General features: G+C 44.7%; 1 protein-coding gene across 6 annotated transcripts in view; it reads right to left on the bottom strand.

Annotated features, from left to right (window-relative positions):
- ralgapa2 (Ral GTPase activating protein catalytic subunit alpha 2) overlaps positions 1 to 18930 on the bottom strand; it is a 107481-nt gene extending 88551 nt beyond the window's left edge. For 2 of the 6 annotated variants that reach the window (XM_026152496.1, XM_026152497.1), the window contains exon 1: positions 18443 to 18929. In XM_026152496.1, the coding sequence (XP_026008281.1) occupies positions 18443 to 18548 (106 nt within the window). In that variant the 5' untranslated portion in view covers positions 18549 to 18929. Of the gene's footprint in view, positions 1 to 18442 lie in introns of all 6 variants that reach the window. The other 4 variants (XM_026152492.1, XM_026152493.1, XM_026152495.1 and 1 more) reach the window with 3 other exon arrangements.
- Positions 18931 to 19290: the final 360 nt, after the last annotated feature.

Raw genomic sequence — 19290 nt, 5'->3', positions numbered from 1 at the left:
GCTTTCGTCCGTCAGATACACTAAACTGACATTAAACAGTATTATAATCATTCTTTATGGTTCACACTAACTAGATAGGGTAGCAGATAGGGCTGTGCGATATGACCAAAATCTCTTATCCCGATATAAAACATCTATCGTCCCAATAACAATATAAATCACAAAAAATTTTATATTTTCTGTAAATTCTGTGAATCTCGGGTAGGTGAAGTGTTTCCAGCTGGGCGTCGTGTACCTGGAGTCGAGTGTTCTAACCGATGCATGAAACGATTAGTTATGTCTATAACTTCTGTTCCCTGAAGGAGAGGAACGAGGTACAACACATAAGTATGGGATATCACGCCCTCGCGTGTCCTGGCTGAAGAAACCTTTATTCACGCCTTTACGGCAGATGACGTGTGATGACACGCGCAAGGCCCCGCCCGCACATATAGCCGCTGCCATCACCGTCATCCCTCAGTTCTTACGCTCTTCACCTCGCTGAGAACACCTCTGCTGAGTTGGGCTAGCTAGCTACTGCTAGTTAGCTCCGTTGTCTGCCAACTTGAACCTAGCTTAACTGCCCCTGTTGGTGTCAGCCTCCACCGCCCAGCTGGTGCGTAGGCTGCCCGCGGAGCGCTATTTTCAAGTTTTTCTTGTGCAGCGTTTCGCTTTGCGTTTTGGGAATGGACTCCAAACCGAAGCGAGCAAAGCAGAAATCTTCTGTTCGCCCCTGTCCTCAGGGATGTGGTTTCTCTTTGCACGACAGCGACCAGCACGATGCCTGCCCTGTCTGCCTGGGGATCGTCCACGCTAGGAGAGCGTTGACGGAGCCCGAAGCTTGTGCGTTTTGTCGCCAGCTCCGACGCTCGACCCTGGAAAGACGGGTGACGTTTGTGGAAAGAGTGCTGGGACGCTCGGCTGTCGCACGGCATGACCCTCTTCTTTCCGAGTCTGGAGCCCCGGCTTCGTCCGAGTCCGAAGACGAAAATTTTCAGGTCGATGTCCCCGCGATTAGCTGGGCTGACCACATGGAATACGTTGACGGGTTAGCCGATGACGGACCGGAACCATGCAGGAGCGCTGACGGGCTTCAGCCTGGGTTGAAGCCCGCCAGCGCTCCCCAGGAAGACGATGACGTGCTGGACATCGGCCTGGACATCCATGGTTTGTCGGAGGATGAGCAGGAGAGCTCATTGTCGACCCAATATGCCGCCGCTGCTGCGCCGGTCGGCCACGATGACACCTCTCTTTTCTCCCTGTTTCGCCGTGCCGCTGAGAAGCTGCAGGTGGACTGGCCCTCTCCTCCACCAGCTCGGAAGCCGTCGCGGTTTGCGGGTTTTTTCCTTCCACCGGAGCCCGCAACGGCCAAAAACTGCCTCCCCATGTTCCCAGACTTTCTCTGCGAGCTAACAGCGTCATGGGACAAACCTCTGTCTACCCGCGTCACTGTGCCCGGCTATGGACAGTACATGGAATTGGACGGCGCCGAGGGAGCTGGTTTAGCTAACCCACCCCCTATGGAGCCGTCTCTGGCTGCTTATCTGGCCCCGTCCCATAACCATGGTGTCGGTGGCCCCGCAACTCTGCCGTCCAAGCACTGCAGATTCTCGGCCTCGCAGCTGGAGAAGATTTATCGGGCTCAGGCCGGCACCGCTCGAGCCATGAGCTCCGTCACCATGCTCCAGACGTACCAAGCAATGTGCCTGGCGGAGCTTGGATCGCTGGTTCCGGAGGACAGCCCGCTGTCACCTCTTCTTAACGAGGTTAGAGTCACCACGGATTACATCCTCCGTGCGTCTCGCTGTGCAGCGCTCTCCCTGGGCAGAGGGATGGCTTCGACAGTGGTGGCGCAGAGGCACCTGTGGCTGACCCTCTCCGACGTCCCTGATAGAGACAGAGCTGTGTATCTGGACGCACCAGCGTCTGGGTTATTCGGACATTCACTTGAAGCCATTCAGGCTAGATTCGATCTGAGGAAGAAGCAGACGGAAGCTCTGCGCGACATCATCCCCAGACGCCAGCCCAAGCCCACTGCTAGCTCTCACAGGCCCGCCGCTCCTCTGACAGCTGGCAAGAGACCGGCGCCCACTGCTGGAGTGGGAGGGCCGCCGGCGAGAGCACGTACTCCGGCCCGAGCTCCACGCCAGTCGGCCTGGGGCAAAGGCCGGGAGACGCAGGGAGACGCTGCTCTTACCCCTCTGTTGCCGCACAAGAGGTGCCGCTTAAGTTCTGTTCAGGTTGTCAGCCCCAGAAGGCGCTGCACTTCCCTATCGCGGTCTCCCAAGCACATAACCCCTGCACACGGTTCAGATGTGTTGAATGTTCAAGCGACCACATCGAGTGTTCCCGCTGTTTTTCATTGTTATGCCCCGGAAAAGGTGCACCCAACAAAATGTATAAATGTACATGTTCCCATGTTGCAATCAATAAAGAGTGTTGTTTACTCTCAAACAATCTCAAATGCTCAACCTGCAGGCGAAACGAGCCAGGTCAGGCAGGGGATGCAGTCCCCTGCAGACACACTGGGGGGCGACGGCGCCCCGCCGTCAGTGCTGCAGGCCAGCCGGCTGGCTGCTCACTTCCCTCAGTGGCGCACTTGCGCCCCCTCTCCGTGGGTGCTGCAAACCGTTGCCATGGGTTACCGGTTGCAGTTCCGGGTCAAGCCGCCTCGTTTCCAAAGAGTCGTGAACACGATTGTCAACCCCGAGGCAGCCTTGGTACTCAGAGAGGAAATACAGGCGCTATTACAGAAGAGAGCAATACGGGTGGTCCCCGCTTCGGAGACGGACAAAGGTTGGTACAGCCGTTATTTTGTCATTCCGAAGAAAGGGGGAGGGCTTCGTCCCATCCTCGACCTGCGAGTCTTGAACACGTACCTGCGAACGTACAGGTTCAGGATGCTAACACTCAGACAGCTCCTGAGTGCAGTCGGCCCGGGAGATTGGTTTGCGACAATCGATCTAACAGATGCTTATTTTCATGTCGCTATACACCCGAAACACAGGCAGTTTCTGAGGTTTGCGTTCGAGGGCGTAGCCTACGAATACCTAGTGCTGCCGTTCGGGCTGTCGCTCGCTCCCCGCACCTTTACGAAATGTGCCGAGGCAGCGCTAGCGCCCCTCAGGAAGAGGGGCATCCGCATCTTGGCCTACCTGGACGACTGGGCTCTCGTGGCTTGCTCCAGAGAACAGGCGGAGACGCAGCTGTCGCGGGTTCTGTCACACATTCAGACACTGGGGTTCTCTGTGAACTTTCAGAAGAGCTCGCTAATCCCAGGTCAACAGATCGCTTTTCTCGGTCTGGAAATATGCTCTCTTTCCAGCCGCGCACGGTTGTCAGAGCACAGAGTGGCCGCGTTTCATCGCTGCCTCGCTCAATTTCAGCTGGGACGCAGACTGTGTTTCCAGACGATATTGCGCTTGTTGGGCATGATGGCATCTATGATCGCCGTAGTGCCGCTTGGGCTGTTGAAAATGAGAGCGTTTCAACGCTGGACTCTCTCTCACCGTTTGTGTGCTTCGCGTCACCTCCGGAGGAGGCTGCCGGTAACTGCGTCTTGCATGCTAGCTCTCCGTCCTTGGAGGGAGCCCGGGCTACTGCACCAGGGCTCTCGGATTGGGAGGGTGTTGTTTCGCAAGGTGGTGTCCACAGATGCTTCCCTAAGTGGGTGGGGAGCGCCGTGCGAGGGTGCGTCAGTGAGAGGGATCTGGTCCGCGGCTCAGCGCCAGCTGCACATCAACCACTTAGAGCTGTTGGCAGTGTTCTTAGCTCTAAAGCGTTTCCGTCCAGTCCTGCAGGGCCAGCATGTCTTAGTCAGGACGGACAATTCAACAGTGGTGTCTTATATAAACAGGCAGGGAGGAACACGCTCTCTTCCCCTGTTGCAGCTGTCTCGCTCTCTGCTGTTATGGTGCAGTGTTCATTTTCTGACTCTAAGAGCCACCCATGTCCCGGGCCACCTGAACCTGGGGCCGGACCTTCTCTCCAGGGGGGGTCCTCTGGTGAGAGAATGGAGGTTACACCCTTCAATAGTGGCTCAGATTTGGGATCTATTTGGCGAGGCGCAAATAGATCTTTTTGCTTCCAGGGTGAATGCTCACTGCCCCCTGTACTTCTCCATAATCGACCACGATGCACCCTTGGGCTTGGACGCGCTAGCGCACCAATGGCCAGACGTGCTCCTGTATGCATTTCCCCCAGTGGAAATGATATCTCCAATTCTGGAGAGGGTGCGTCGGCATTCCCTCTCTCTGATCCTGGTGGCCCCTTGGTGGCCCGCGAAGTCGTGGTATGCAGAAATAATCAGCCTGCTTGCAGCAAGTCCTTGGCAGCTTCCTCTCCGCAGGGATCTCCTCTCTCAGGCGGGGGGGGAAGTGTTTCATCCGCGCCCGGATCTGTGGCACCTTCATGCTTACCTGCTGAGAGGTTAAACTTGGTTGCTAAGGGTCTGCCACCTAGTGTGGTAGCGACGATTCAGAGCGCCAGGGCCTCGTCTACTAGAGGCTTGTACGCTTACAAATGGCGAGCCTTCGAGCGATGGTGCCAGGACCGCCACACTCTCCCATTTCAGTGCTCTATTGTGGATGTTTGACATTCCTGCAGGAGCTGTTGGATAAAGGCCTTTCGTTTTCAACGATCAAGGTTTATTTAGCGGCTATATCTGCTTGTCATATCGGTTTTGACGGGGTGACACCAGGTGCGCATCCCCTCGCCGTGCGTTTTCTGAAAGGGGTTCGCCGGCTGAGGCCCGTGCTTAAGTCCAGTGTCCCGGCTTGGGACTTGTCTTTGGTGCTGGAGGCCCTTTGTGGCCCTCCGTTTGAACCCGTTGAGTCGGTAGATATGAAACTTCTTTCGTATAAGACCGCATTACTTCTCGCTTTGGCCTCGGCGAAGCGAGTGGGGGACCTTCATGCGCTGTCTGTGCATCCTGCCTGCACACAGTTTTCTCCTGATGGCCGCAAGGTCGTATTGCGTCCGAATGCCGCCTATCTTCCCAAGGTCATGCCTGCATCTTATAGTTCAATGGAGTTTGAGTTGCTGAGCTTTTGCTCCCCTCCTTTTGAATCTGAGGAGCAGAGGAGGGTGCATTCTCTTTGTCCGGTGCGTGCGCTACGCACCTACATTGAGCGCACTCGGGATGTGCGTTTGTGTGACCAGTTGTTTGTCTGCTTCGCTAATCCGAATAGAGGTAGAGCTCTGTCCAGACAGAGGCTGTCCCACTGGATTGTGGAAGCTATCTCGCTGGCATACAGCACCGGAGGTTTTGCGTTGCCCCACGGGGTGGGAGCTCATTCCACCAGGGGGATGGCGACCTCATGGGCTCTTTTTAGAGGGGTGCCTGTGGCTGATATTTGTGCAGCGGCTAATTGGGCGTCGCCGCACACTTTTGTGCGGTTTTATCGGTTGGACGTTACAGCCCCTTCGGTGGCTCATGCTGTCCTTTCTGCTGGGTCTACCACTCACTAAGGATGTGGTGGTCCCGTTCCGGTTCGGTGGCTGCTCTGCGGGGCGTGTATATAGGTCCCATACTTATGTGTTGTACCGAGTGAATCGACTGAAAGGGAACGATTAGTTATGTCTATAACTTCTGTTCCCTGAAGGAGAGGAACGAGGTACAACACAGGGTGGCCCCACTGAGCAGTTGGCTCGGTGAAGAGCGGCTATCGAACTGAGGGATGACGGTGATGGCAGCGGCTATATGTGCGGGCGGGGCCTTGCGCGTGTCATCACACGTCATCTGCCGTAAAGGCGTGAATAAAGGTTTCTTCAGCCAGGACACGCGAGGGCGTGATATCCCATACTTATGTGTTGTACCTCGTTCCTCTCCTTCAGGGAACAGAAGTTATAGACATAACTAATCGTTTCATGCATCGGTTAGAACACTCGACTCCAGGTACACGACGCCCAGCTGGAAACACTTCACCTACCCGAGATTCACAGAATTTACAGAAAATATAAAATTTTTTGTGATTTATATTGTTATTGGGACGATAGATGTTTTATATCGGGATAAGAGATTTTGGTCATATCGCACAGCCCTATCTGCTACCCTATCTAGTTAGTGTGAACCATAAAGAATGATTATAATACTGTTTAATGTCAGTTTAGTGTATCTGACGGACGAAAGCCAAACCAGTTCCACACCACTGAAGTTGAAGCATTTTTACAAACCAGTTCTGGTTCATCCGTTTCATTCAACGATACGCTTTCTCCCTTCTCATTCTCCATCGCCGCCATGCTTTTTCCACCATGTGCGTATGAAAACAAAGGCACTGCACATGCACGTTTTACCCATATTCTATCGCAATATTTAATTTTCTTATCATTGCCCAACATTATACCAGTATTACTGTGAACAGTATGGTATGGCTCAGCCCTACTATCCACGTTACTATTTTAGAAATCAAAGTTGTTATGCACATTTGTATAACATCATTCCCCTAATTCCAATCTTTCAATCACTTCCAAAAAACAAAAAAAACAAAAAAGGGTTTATTATCTGGCTCAATGAGTGTCTGTGTCTGGTAAACCGTGAGCCCATGGGCTGTAGTAACGTCACAAGCTTTTAAAAAGTGAGCTTTTAGGACATGCTGCATATGAATGCTGCTAATGAAAAGCTGAGAATGACCTCTAATATAAACAAGCCCCTAACAATAATCAAACAAAACATGCAAAGTCATAGTGGAAGCAGGGCTGACACGTTATCATTTAGAACAGAACAGCCGCTTTAATGACAAGAACATACACAAGTCAGTGCACATCAGAAAACTAAAGGTATACTTTCCCCCCCCCCCCCCCTATTGTAGGATCTGTACACCTAAGAATATAAGACAAACTTGTCCCTATACATTATTATTAGTTAGTAAAACTGTACAGAATATATTTGAAATAAGATTAAATGGACAGGCATTGGGGAAAACCATTTTAAAAAATGGCTAAATCAGCAAAATGCAGAGGATGGTAGCTGCCCACTTGACAACCCTAGCTCTACTATGTGTTATCCTTTGAAGCTAGTGCAAGAACCCACAGTCACCTCTGAGCACAGGAAGAATGAAGGATTATTCACTGCTTTCCCAGTAGCTTTGAAAACATGGAAGAAGTGCAGATGCACAATCTTTAACTTGGATTCAGCACATTGGCCTTAACATGTCCTGTGTATAATAAACAGTAAGAACTTGACCTTACAATATAAAAGTGCCCTGAGATGAAACTATGTGTACTTAAGAGCTCTGTGGATAAAATACAATTTAAAAAAAAGTCTTCATATCAAACAGATTAGATTAGAAAATCATATACCTGTAATGTAAGACGGAGAAAGAAAAGAATTGTGTAACAATTCATCACTAAATGCCTCTAAATTAAATATTATTGGCTGCTTCATATGTTTATGGTGCTGGGTGAATTTCATACATCAAGCTGTTGTGATACTAGTCTGCGCTCTTCAGCAGTGGGTAAGCCAACATCCTTAAGGGCTTAAGGATGTTGGAAAAAGCTGACAGTCATCTGCCTACAAGTACTAAAGTTCAGATAAAGAGCCTAGATGTGATTGGGAGTGTATACAATCCCTCCTAACAGACCTACTGTCCAGGCTACATGGAGAGGGTTAATGCATTAAAATTCAGTAATGAGAATACTCTAATATCTGATCACACTGCCAGCTACTAATGGTCTGCTAAGCCATTAATGATTTACAGAAAGAGAGGAACTTTATTTCTTATGCTTGCTACATCAGGACTTGCTTTTTATGAAAGAAATGTGTTAAATGAAAGAATGAAATTGTTCAATAGCATCCAGCAATGTGAGAAGATATCCAACATCATCAGGTAACAGGATGTGGACAGAAAGCGACAGAACCTGCTCTCCAGACCCAGGAATGCTGGGGATAACTCTGTATCCTCCGATTCCAACAAAATAACTCAGTCCTTTGAATGACACGCCTCCATCTGTCATTCTCCATCTGCTCGCGTCAAAAACAGGAAATGAAATGATAATGAAATGCAATCAGCCAAATAATGAGATAGGAAGGCAATGCATGGTAGCATGGAGATACAACACAGGAATTAGTGTTGAATTAATCAAGAATCATACTGGGTAAAAACGCTCTAACTTTGGCAGTGGCAACATGACTGGTGATAGACATGCTTATACAATTTATGAAACTGCTGTTAGAAATGTCTCTCACACACGCCTTTAGGGTTTATTGAAGAAGTTCAAAAACACAATAAAAATGGGTGAATGAAACAATTTTATTGGTGAAAAGAGTAAACGGGGTGTGGCCAAACTGGTTCGAGCTGAGTTTCACAAACGTTCAAAGTGCACAACAAACTCTGAGACAGAGTCAAGAAACAACAAGATCACATCTGGCTGGGTATCTGCAGGCCGAGGGCAGAAATCTAAGGCTGACACACACGCACACGCGCGCACACACACGCACACACACACACACACACACACACACACACACACGGTCTGATAAATCTCAATATCTGCTGAGACGCACAATTTAGTGCCGACTGCATAAATCTAGAGAGCTAAACTGCCTTCAAACGTCAAATGCCGAGTTCATGCCACAGGTGCTATTTTGTTCCTTCCAGTTACTGTTTATTTTCTGATAAAGTGCCCAATAAGGCTTCATACTCACATAAAGCCTTTTTTGGTTGCATAAAATGCAGTAAAAATGACTTGTGGGGATCACCAAGTCAGCCCTATTAAACAAACAATTGCATGAACACTCTTCTAAATGGTGCTGACAGTGATAAGTTAATGATTCGGAGATCTGCAATTTTCTACAATGGAATTAATAAATACATGCCAAACACATCAGCCATGCCAGGTTTGGCTCGGAGGACACAGTTCTCCATTGTGATGTTTCCTGTTAACTGTCAGGAAAGGGCAGATGTTCCACCCCTGTGTGAAACGACCAGCTGCAAAACAATAATATGCAGCCAGAGCTAAGAGCCATAATCTTATATACTGCACAGCCGTTAAACACAGTATCTTCTCAAAATGTTCAGTCTAATACTATCAGCTCATCCTCCTGTCTAAAAAAATTAATTTAAAAAATGACAGATTATACCTTTACTTTCTGATCTTTGGCAGCGCTGTTATCGGATAATTCATATCATCGTCATCATCATGACATGAATGAGGCTTCCTTACATCTTACTGTGACTTCTACAACAAAGAGACCGAGAGCTGCTATGGTGAGAGTGGTTGGAAATACCCCAAACAGTGTTCAAGTGTTATCTAACGCTTTTGCACATCCTTTGATGCATAACCATTTCAAATAAGGTGGAAAAATGAACAGCAGCCACCCGCTGGGTAAAGCAGAACAGTCTCAAGTTTTAGCTGAATAATTGGTGTGCTCTTCTGCTGTTTGCTCTTTGAAGGCGATGGGCCACGATGCGCCACTCTGCCTACTCCCCTGTTTAAAGTTAATCAGCAGACAACACATCCAATAAAAACTGACATTCAGTGTAACAGGTTTTGTTAAACCACATTTAAGTCTCTGGGTAAATTCCAGCGTACGCCACTTATTTCAATTAAAGCTGAATCATTAGTATGCCACGTCATACACAAAAAGCAGTCGAATAAAGCCTTTGATCAGACACACTCTCATTTGCATTAGTCCTGGGCTAGCTAGCACTGCAGGTGCACTATATTCTTGCCAGAAAGGAGATGAGAGAGAGAAGAGACTGATATGTGCCCTTGGCTGAATGCTCACATTAGACACAGAGGACTCTTTAAGGGCCCCGGCACGGATGCCTGGAGGCTGCCAACACGTAGGAGCACAGATATGGCATGCCAGCTAAAGGAGAAGGCGACAAATGCACTATGGATGCCATTATACTTCCCAAATTTAGAGAGACTGCAGGAGATTGATCATAATAAAGATACGCCTGTTCCTTGAGGATTTCTTGAGAATATTCAGTTCTTTAACCAGTTCAAACATTTTTCATTTATTTATAAGTATTTATTATTGAATAATAACTGCAAAAGTCAGCAGCAATACCCTTAGCTATTCTACTCAAGTACCTTAGCTATAAAATATTCCAATTAACAAAATGCATTTAAGTAAGAATATTATTACCCTCATCCTTCCAGAAATAATGGAAATTCTATATGAATATGAAGCCAATTATGGACACTACTTAAAATCTGTTTTTTTCTGCTCCCCATCCTGCTCCGTGGCTGTTTGCATGTTGAGCTACGATCCTCCACTAACAGACAGCATGATTCACAGAGCCGCCCAAATGCTATTTGATCATTCTTAGTCAAGTTAACTTAGTGAAAGCGGTGACAGTGTGTCTCAAACAGTTATCATGGCTGCTACCAGTGGTCACAGTAATTAGTTACAGTAATTACATATGTCAGGCAGGAAATCCAAAGTGTGGAATCATTTTGAGAGAGTGGAAGAAAACCCTAAGAGGGTGACATAGTCTGCACGCAAACAGTCCTCTTATTTGTTGACAGACATCAAACATGACATTTGAAACATGTAAGTGGACCAACATGAGCCCAGTCTTTCTATTCAACATGTTTTAATGTTGAATAAAAAAAAAACCTAAAAAAAAACAAAAAAAACTTGTCAGTTATTGCACTGCATTCAGAAAAAAAAATGCTGCTGATAAAACAATACTGGTAACATTTTGAAAGGCTTTGTGTCGAGGGGACATTTTTCTTATAATGTGGTACGGCCTTTACAATATTATTTAACAATGTCTGTCTTAGCACTGGAAGTGAAACCATTTGTGCTCCACCCAAAATAAATACTGACATAATAAAATTATTTTTGTCAACAAATGCTGCCAATCAAAGGGAAGCCAGGGGCAGCATTAATGCAGTGCTGATGGAAACTTACTATTAAGACATGCAACAATACTTGAATACCTTTGGAACAAACTAAAGATATAAAGTCAGTGTGCAGAGTTTGAATGTTTTATACTTAGTTAAAAACAATCTAAAGGCAGACAACAAAGGACAGACCTGCTGGCGTCAGCTGGTTTCATTTAAGTGTAAGGTTAACAGATTTCAACCATTTCTAAAGTATCTCAGTAACTGCTAATAAGCTCAAGAGTATGCCAAGTTACTCTAACTTTTTTTGTGGCTGTCTGTGCTAAAAAAAAAAAAAAAAAAAAAAAAAGGAAGCAGAGTTAATATATAACTTCTTCTAAAACTATTTAATATATCTACAGTATCCACACTATTAAAATGGGATATAACAAACACGTAGAGTCAATTATCAGTCCTAAAATTCCACGTTCATGAATGTAAATGAAGAAGAAGACAAAACAGGAAAACATATCTCCTGTAGGAAGTTCTTTGCAACCCACAGAAGGTTGATATTTGACCAAAGTGAAACAAAGTTAATCATAAATCTGCTGCAACCAGCAGAGAAGGACACATCTGTCACATGATGCAATAAGGAGCAATCAGTGTGAGGCACATTTGAGGCCTTGATAGCACACAGTGAACATTTGTGTTACTAAATGCGCTCCAGGCTTTGCCAATCTACAGATGTCAATCATAATTCGATGCTCGCTGGGACAGAATGATTTTCCTTATCAGGGGGTCTATTAGAGCCATTTGTTTTATTACTGACAAGACTCGTCTTCTATGGATTGCTTCGGCCATTAAAGCTTTTATTTTGCAGCACTGGGCAAATGTACAAGTGGTTGGCTGATTGTGAGCTTAGCTTAAGAAAATAAATAAAATATTTCCAAACTTTATGTTTATGGTTGAAACAGACATTTACTCATCATAATCTTTCAGACTTATAAAACTGTATTTTAGATACAAGATCCACAAAACTGACATGATCTAACAGACATGTCCAATATCAGAATATCCTGTCATTTGTCAGAGGCACTCACACCTTGCTGACTTGTATATTAGCCAATGCTTCACTGATCAATTGGTGGACCCATAACTAACATGGTGCTAGGGTAAAGCAACACTGCAAAGGCTGCCACACTCTCAAAGCATCAGCTATACTCATGGAAGACCATAAATTAAATCTCATCAGGCTTGTCATAACATGATGTAACATGATGGTGTGGATAAAAACTAGAGTCCTATTTAGACGTATTATTTATGGTTGAGGGTGTAGAGCTTCATTAAATCAATCACAAGAATGAAACTGTGATGAAAAAGGACTTTCCTCCAATCCCATCACTTTTGGTCCATGTCATTTCATTATGGTGCCACCATGCCAAACACTGCATGAATGCCTCTTGACTTGCAGTTAGTGTCTAGCTGTGTAACAGATTGGGGCCTATGAGTCTACAGAGAGCACAGTGTGAAGTGGTCATGCTACAACTGGCAAAGCCTGACCTTATCCCAGTCTGAGCCCACACATTAGAAAACAGCTTATCGCAGAACTGAGCTGCTAAACTGGCAACACTCACTCTTCCTCTCCACGCACCATCTTTACTTTTATTGAGAGCTGTGGAAACGAAAGACCAAACTGAAACAAGCAGACAGGTAAAGACGCAACAGCTGACCACAAGGCAAGGTCACATGAACACCTGCAAGTGTGTAACCCCAAACAGAGGTTCTATTTTCATTGAATATCAATTTGTCACTGACTATTTTTGAAACAAACACCAGCCTCGATTGTGCTTTACTCAAACTACTAATCTGATGGACTGTAAGCCAAACCTGAGTGTTTGTTTTTACTTGGCTTTAAAACTGCTTAAGATTAGCGGGAGCTTGTGCATTCAAAAAGGCAACATGAAATGTAAATCCACCCTGAGATCAGATCTCAATAACATGCTGCCACAGTAAAACACGGGGGCTAGGTTTAAGTTTGGCCATTATAAAAACAGGAAAGGTCAACAGTGAAACCTGTCAAACTGGTTTTGCAGTGGGTGAAACACAGATCACCCACAGCACAACACAGGGTTTTGGTGTTTTTCTCTCCATTTCATCAGCTGGCCTGTAGCTAAAAGGGGAGGAAAGGAATTCATTCAAAAGCATGTGATTTAAACATATCTTTATATCTGAAATGTGGGCTCTGATAAACAGCAGTGATGGCAAAAAGAAAATAAAGCCAAGAACATTTCCAAAAGACTCAAAGAAATGGCCCCAGAGTTTATTCTGATGGTGTATGAGAAACACCTGAAAACACAGACACGGGACACCCTAAAACTGTCACTACTACGGTATGGACGTACTTCAACATCAACTTAACACTAATAAGAGCCCTCCACTCCTACTGAGGTGTGCCGATCCAGCATTTATAATGCGCGATAGCTAGTTTCTGTTTTATGGTGCCATGATTTGCAATTCTAATCACCCAGGGACTGCGGGATAGGACTTCTTTGTACTGCCAAATGCTTATCTTGACTCTGCCACCAGTTTAGAAGCCACCAACATTAACAGCAGAAACAAGGGTGGAAACAAACTGTTCCTCTTATTACATCTACTTTTTAATCTTGTTCTTAAAGCCTGAAGCTCTTTGCCTACAGAGTTATTAATCTCTGATCTGTTCCAATGTAGCTAATGAATAAATAAATCATCATTCATTTACAAGAGTGACTCTGACAACTACTGGTCAAAACACTCGTTTTTCACCTTCCACCTGCTTCCTGTGTGTGGCCAGATAACTCAGTCTTTATGTAGAACTGAAGCTTTTTCCCCAGCTTACCTTAGTTCCTCTATAACTTCTTTTAAAAAAGCTCTTCCACTGATTTATCTAAAACAAATACGTGGATGAGGTTTTACATTCGTCTGCCCAGCAGCTATCTGTTAGATCATCAGCCATTTTTCACACTGTAATAGGCTCACATGAGCCTTTTTGCAGATGTGGACAAAAACAAACCTGTTTTGCTGCTTTTACATTTTTGAGATCATGACAGTTATAATCCAGTCTCTTCTTTTAAGGATCGATTTTTAAGAAGTCTAGTTGTCTCTAGGGAGGGGGGCGATGCTGCTTCTGATAAATAGCCCCGAGAGACTGAAGCTGACACTTTCATTACGATCAACTGCACCATGATATACACATATTTGGGTTTTATTACTGACTCAAAGGGTACTTAAATCAGTGAAGCAGCACAGTAAGTAACAATAACATCTAGAAGTGACTATTTGATAACCTGCATGGCTAAGTTCTGTTTTGCTGCAGAAGCGTCGTCTACCTGTTGATGCCAGTAGCTGCTCCCATTCTTGATTGACAAGACAGTAAAAATTATAGACTTTATGAAAGGAAATAGATCTTCCCCTCCAGCCTAAATAAACCATGTGGTTAACATGACCACCTTGTTAGATATCACTGCAACACAATAAATAATTGATATCCATGACAGAGTCATAGTCCTGCCGACCCTATCAACTAATATAAAGCAGTTAAAAACATTCACCTTTATGAGCAAATATATATTAAATATAAATTTAACTGATAAAGTCTACAACAATTTATAATGTACAGTCAAATCAGGCAGCTTTACACTATTCCATGATTATACAGTGTTAGATATTCCTCATTTCTATTCTGAAGCATCTCTGTGCTTCTCTTAATAAGGCATTTAGCACGTGTTAAGTACGTGCTAAGATGCTAAATGCCTAGACCATTATGAGAGGAGGTGCTGCTGTAATAGGCAACACTACAGAGCTGTTAAAGCTGCCATCTAATCTAAGCAGCACACAATGCTTCTAACATCATTATATTAACAGTTTATCTGACAGGGAACTAACAATGATTTCTTTCTGCATACTTCTTCATTTATCTGGAAACCAGGTAAATGTTTTGGTTTAAAAGTGGTCAGATTTATTTTACTTGTACATTAAAGAGTCCACTTATGCCAATTAGTGTCAAAAAGCTTTAATCATCCATGATGACTCGGATACAAGTTTAGTTGGTGATAGCATGAAAATAAGAAACAAAACTCAAGACTGTGAAAGGTTAATAAAATCCTGAAAGGACAGTTTAATATGACACTTGCATTGAACTGCACTACACTTTTTAAGTGTTGATATCCTGCCTACGCAGTGTGGGATAAAAGATGGTAAGAGGCTGGACTTGTTCACAAGTCTAACCTGAGTGTTGTACAAATGGGGCAGAATCAGAAGTCAAGTGATCTCAGCCTTTACTTCAGCCACACAGAGGACCTTCTTGAGAGCACTTCCAGTGTTGTGCTCATTGTTCCCCCCTGGTGCTTCAACTTGTGATTTCCTCCTCTAACAGCAGCACTTTCAGTTGACCCCGACCCACACAACAGCACACGAAGAAAGGCAGAGTGTAATGACACCATTTTCATTTTTTGTGAACGATGAGTACAGAGCTTCATTTTTTCCCCAGGTTTACCTTTGGTTGCAAACTTAAAAATACCAAGACCTACAACAAACACACCTGAGTGTTATCACTGGCAACACTTGTTCCAGTGCAGTTCACAAGCAGATTCCAGCTGAGCCTGTTTACACCAGCTGAAAAGTAAAGAAACAACAGCTAATTTACTCCTTCAACCAAGGCACCCGGTCTCAAGTCCTCACAAACGAAAAGCTTTGAGTTAAACATTTACGAGCTTCAAATGCAGCAGCGTGACTCGTTTATAGCTGACTTGGCACTAAAAAAGAAATACTGCCCCGGGGATACAATGGGTATTCCTCCAGACAAACACTGTTGTTTACATTCATGTCAATGAAGGATTTCCTACACTTTCATCATCATACTCCAGGTCACTATGAACAACCTGGAGCACTGGGATGCACAGCGAGCTCAGCAGGTGGGGGCCGAGGATGAGAAAGACTTCGCACAGAGAGAAGTCAAAGGAAAAGCGGTTGGTGCCACAAGTGTGTGAAGCAGTGAGTGATCAGGTGGTTTTGCTGGGCTCCTGTAATTAACAACCTCAGCCAAATGCAGCCAGGCATGACCAGCAAATTAACATGCAGCAGCTTTCACACTCTATCCCACAGATCGGCTCAGTGAGCAGAAAACCAATAGAGGGCCACTCTGAAAATAGCCCAGACCACAGATTGTCCTTTCAAGTACAATACTGCTGATAGTACCACTGATTTAACAAGCCTGTTTACCAAATTTCTGGTGTTGGTGTTGCAATGACATAAAGAGGTCAAATTTTGGATAACTTAATAGACAATGACCTTGAGAGAAGACGAGCAGGTTGAAAACTTCTGTGCAGAAATTAAAGGATTACTGAAAACATAAGAGTCATTAAAAAACAAACTGTGCCTTAATGGTATCTTCTCCTTGGAACATAGTAAATAAGTGTGGTAAACCCCAGCTGTGGATGCTTGACATACAGGTTGTAAAGTTTAACAAGAAGCTACATATTAAATTTCCTCCCACCAGAAGCTGTTCCAGCCTGCCGCCTCTGGAAATGTCTTCTCTTGCTAGTGTTATGAATAATAACATTTAAATATTTCAAAAAGATAAAACAGCGTGATTGGTGAAAGAAGGTCAGCTCTATCCAAGTCCTTGTCCTGCCCTGTCCTCCACCTCACCCCCATCTCTCATCAAGCTTCCTGCCACACAGGAACCAGCAGAACCAGGAGGAAATCCTTCCTGAACTGCAAGCTCGGTGTAATCTGGGAATTTGGGGGAGATTGCAACGTCGGCCCAACTATCAGCTGCTGGACAAACAGACCAGCCTTATCTTTAGCTGCACATGAGGGAAAGAAAAACACAGATGGCAGGCAGAGCACTGTGCTGACCTCCACCTTGGCTGTACTAGTCTTGACATTGAAAGTTTGCTATGATAGCAAAAAAACTTCAACCATATCAACTTCCCACAGCTTTGCTCAAGCTACAACTGTTAGGCTGACAGTGGCTATTACAATCCTGCTGCAGTACTGAGGATCAATAAATTGGATAACAAGTCACTATATGAAAAGGTTACAAGCAGGCACGTGTCAATGAACCGATGGTTTAAACTCTAAACATGGCAAACGTGCTCGGACTTTCCTCTGAATTTCACTGCCACCACAGACATACCAAACTTTAGAAGCTCTAAAAGTGCTCTAACTAAAAGCAATTAGTGTTTACTGTAACTAAAACTTACCCAAATCAGTCATCGTGTGTATTTTGGGACAATATGTAAAAAGGTTTCCAATATTTTTCAAAGCTTTATGTAAAAAAATAAATAAAATCTAAATAAAAACAAGAGAAGAAACTGTGTTTACTGCATCTGTTTTCCAGCTACTCTGGGGATATAACCATTAATCATCAAATAAAAACAAGAGAAAATTAACTGCCTAGATGTTCACCTCTGTGTGGTCCACGTCAAGAAATACACATACATGACCTACTTTGAATGATATTTCTGAAAGACATGATTTATTGCACTCAGAGTGAGCAGATTGCAGTTTTTCTCCAGATCTCTTTGTTCCTCTCCACACTGACCTCGATTACTGACAAAGCACGGAGAATAACAGAAGAGCACAAGATATAGTACAGCATTCATGATGTTGTCAACAGAGTTCTGATGGGAGGCGACTGTAACATTTGACCTCCTGGCCTCTAATACAACGTTTGAGTTCCAAATACGAGAAACCAATAATACACCAGTGACATATCACCAGATATTAGCCTATCACATATATTTTTCAGCCAATGGATGCGCTCTTCATTTATAAAAAGGATGATGGTGCCTTCAAATTCCAGCACTGCATTTATTTTGTCTTTGATATGATTCGGCATGATAAAATGTACAACTTGCACGTCATCGGTTCTGCTTAAATCAGTGTAGATTCAGCATTCACTTGTCATTATTACAGTTTATCAATGGAATAAGCCGTGCAAACTCAGACCGTTTAACAGCTCGTATGGACAACACAAGTCAGGTGACTGCAGAACATAGTCGTGTCTCTTTTTTATTAACGCAGCGCAAGAAGACAACAGTTTTATGAGCCTCATAAATTCTGCACTTCCTTGTCCAGTGGATTAAAATAAATGACTGCTCTTGTGTAACACGTTTATGTCAATATCATGTCAAATTTCTCAAAAAAAGGTAGAGGCAAGTTGACTGAAACTCGGGAAGGTAACCTGCAGTAAGAAAGCCCTGTCTTCTCTCCAAAAGTCCAAACAGAGACTTCAACCTGTGCGAATCGATGCTGAATGACGAAGCTTCAGTTACGTGTTTAACACTATAATGATGGCACAGGACCGAAGAGCAGCAAAGCCTGTTCTCGGCATCTGTTTCCCTGCATCAGTTAGCATTATTGGCTGGCTAGGTAGCCGCAGGGGAGCTAGCTTGTATTAGCTAGCATCCATGCCTCATCACAGTGCGATTTGTCTCATATTTTAAATGAACAAAGACTTCAAACAGCAGAGGGTACCGGCATAATGCAGATGCATGTTACAGGTCAGCCGGCTGGACTCGCACTAAGCAGCCAGCTGACCTGACGCCTTGTTTGACGTTAGCAGTCGGCTGGTGCCAGCTAGCTAGCTCCACTTAGCTAAGCCTCGACGATGCAGCATCCAGCTCCCCGGTGACATTTCACTCACCTAACAGAGTCCGGAGGTGTTTGAACCGGGTAAACACATCCTTCTTTGGGTCCAGAACTTTCTGTGTAGATTTCTTGACGTCTCCATGCCCCCTTCGAGTGAACATTACGCTTTAAAATGCGACCGTGGAAGCTGAAATCACCTGTCTTTCACCATACACCGAGCCTCCCGTGTGGCTGTCACTTTCCTCACTGCTACTCTGCTTGCTCGGTAAACAGCCGCCCGACGGCCGCTGGAGTCTCCTATTTTTGTGGGTGTGTAAACACGGAAGCGCAGTCTAACGGAGGCGTGGTTAGACCTCATGAATACGCCTCCGTGTTTATGTCTTTTACACCTTGCACCTTCAGCTTTACTCTCCGTCCCTGCTAGAAGTAAGGTTACTCATTTCAGTTTTCTAGGTTAAGAACAGACTTTTCAAAGCACCACGGAGGAGTTTGTCTACTTTAATTTCAGAAACTGATAGTAGTGGGCTTGAGTGCACTGTCCTGTCTAAAAGTTTGAGTATTGGCAGCAAGCTTTAGTTTAAAAATGGGACTGTGAGACTGTATACCTCTTTATTTTGATAAAAGGGGGTTGATATAGCTCCCAAGCGCCCTCTGGTGTCTAAGGTAAAACACTACAGTAGAGGAGCAGTGGATGGATATTCATGATACTATATACACTGATAAGAAAAAGTGATTTCCATATTTTCCCCAAAATGATTGTCTGTATTTAAACTGTTGTAAATGACTTGTTGGCCTATGTTCAACGTGTCTTTCATGAATGATATTAAGACATTTTTAAACAGAAAGAACAGAAAGAAAGTTTATTCTTTATTTTAATGTCATTCAAATTAAAAATGTGTTTTA

Source organism: Astatotilapia calliptera, chromosome 19, assembly GCF_900246225.1.
Source record: "Astatotilapia calliptera chromosome 19, fAstCal1.2, whole genome shotgun sequence".
NCBI lineage: Eukaryota > Metazoa > Chordata > Actinopteri > Cichliformes > Cichlidae > Astatotilapia > Astatotilapia calliptera.
This window is presented reverse-complemented; position numbering and strand designations above follow the sequence as displayed.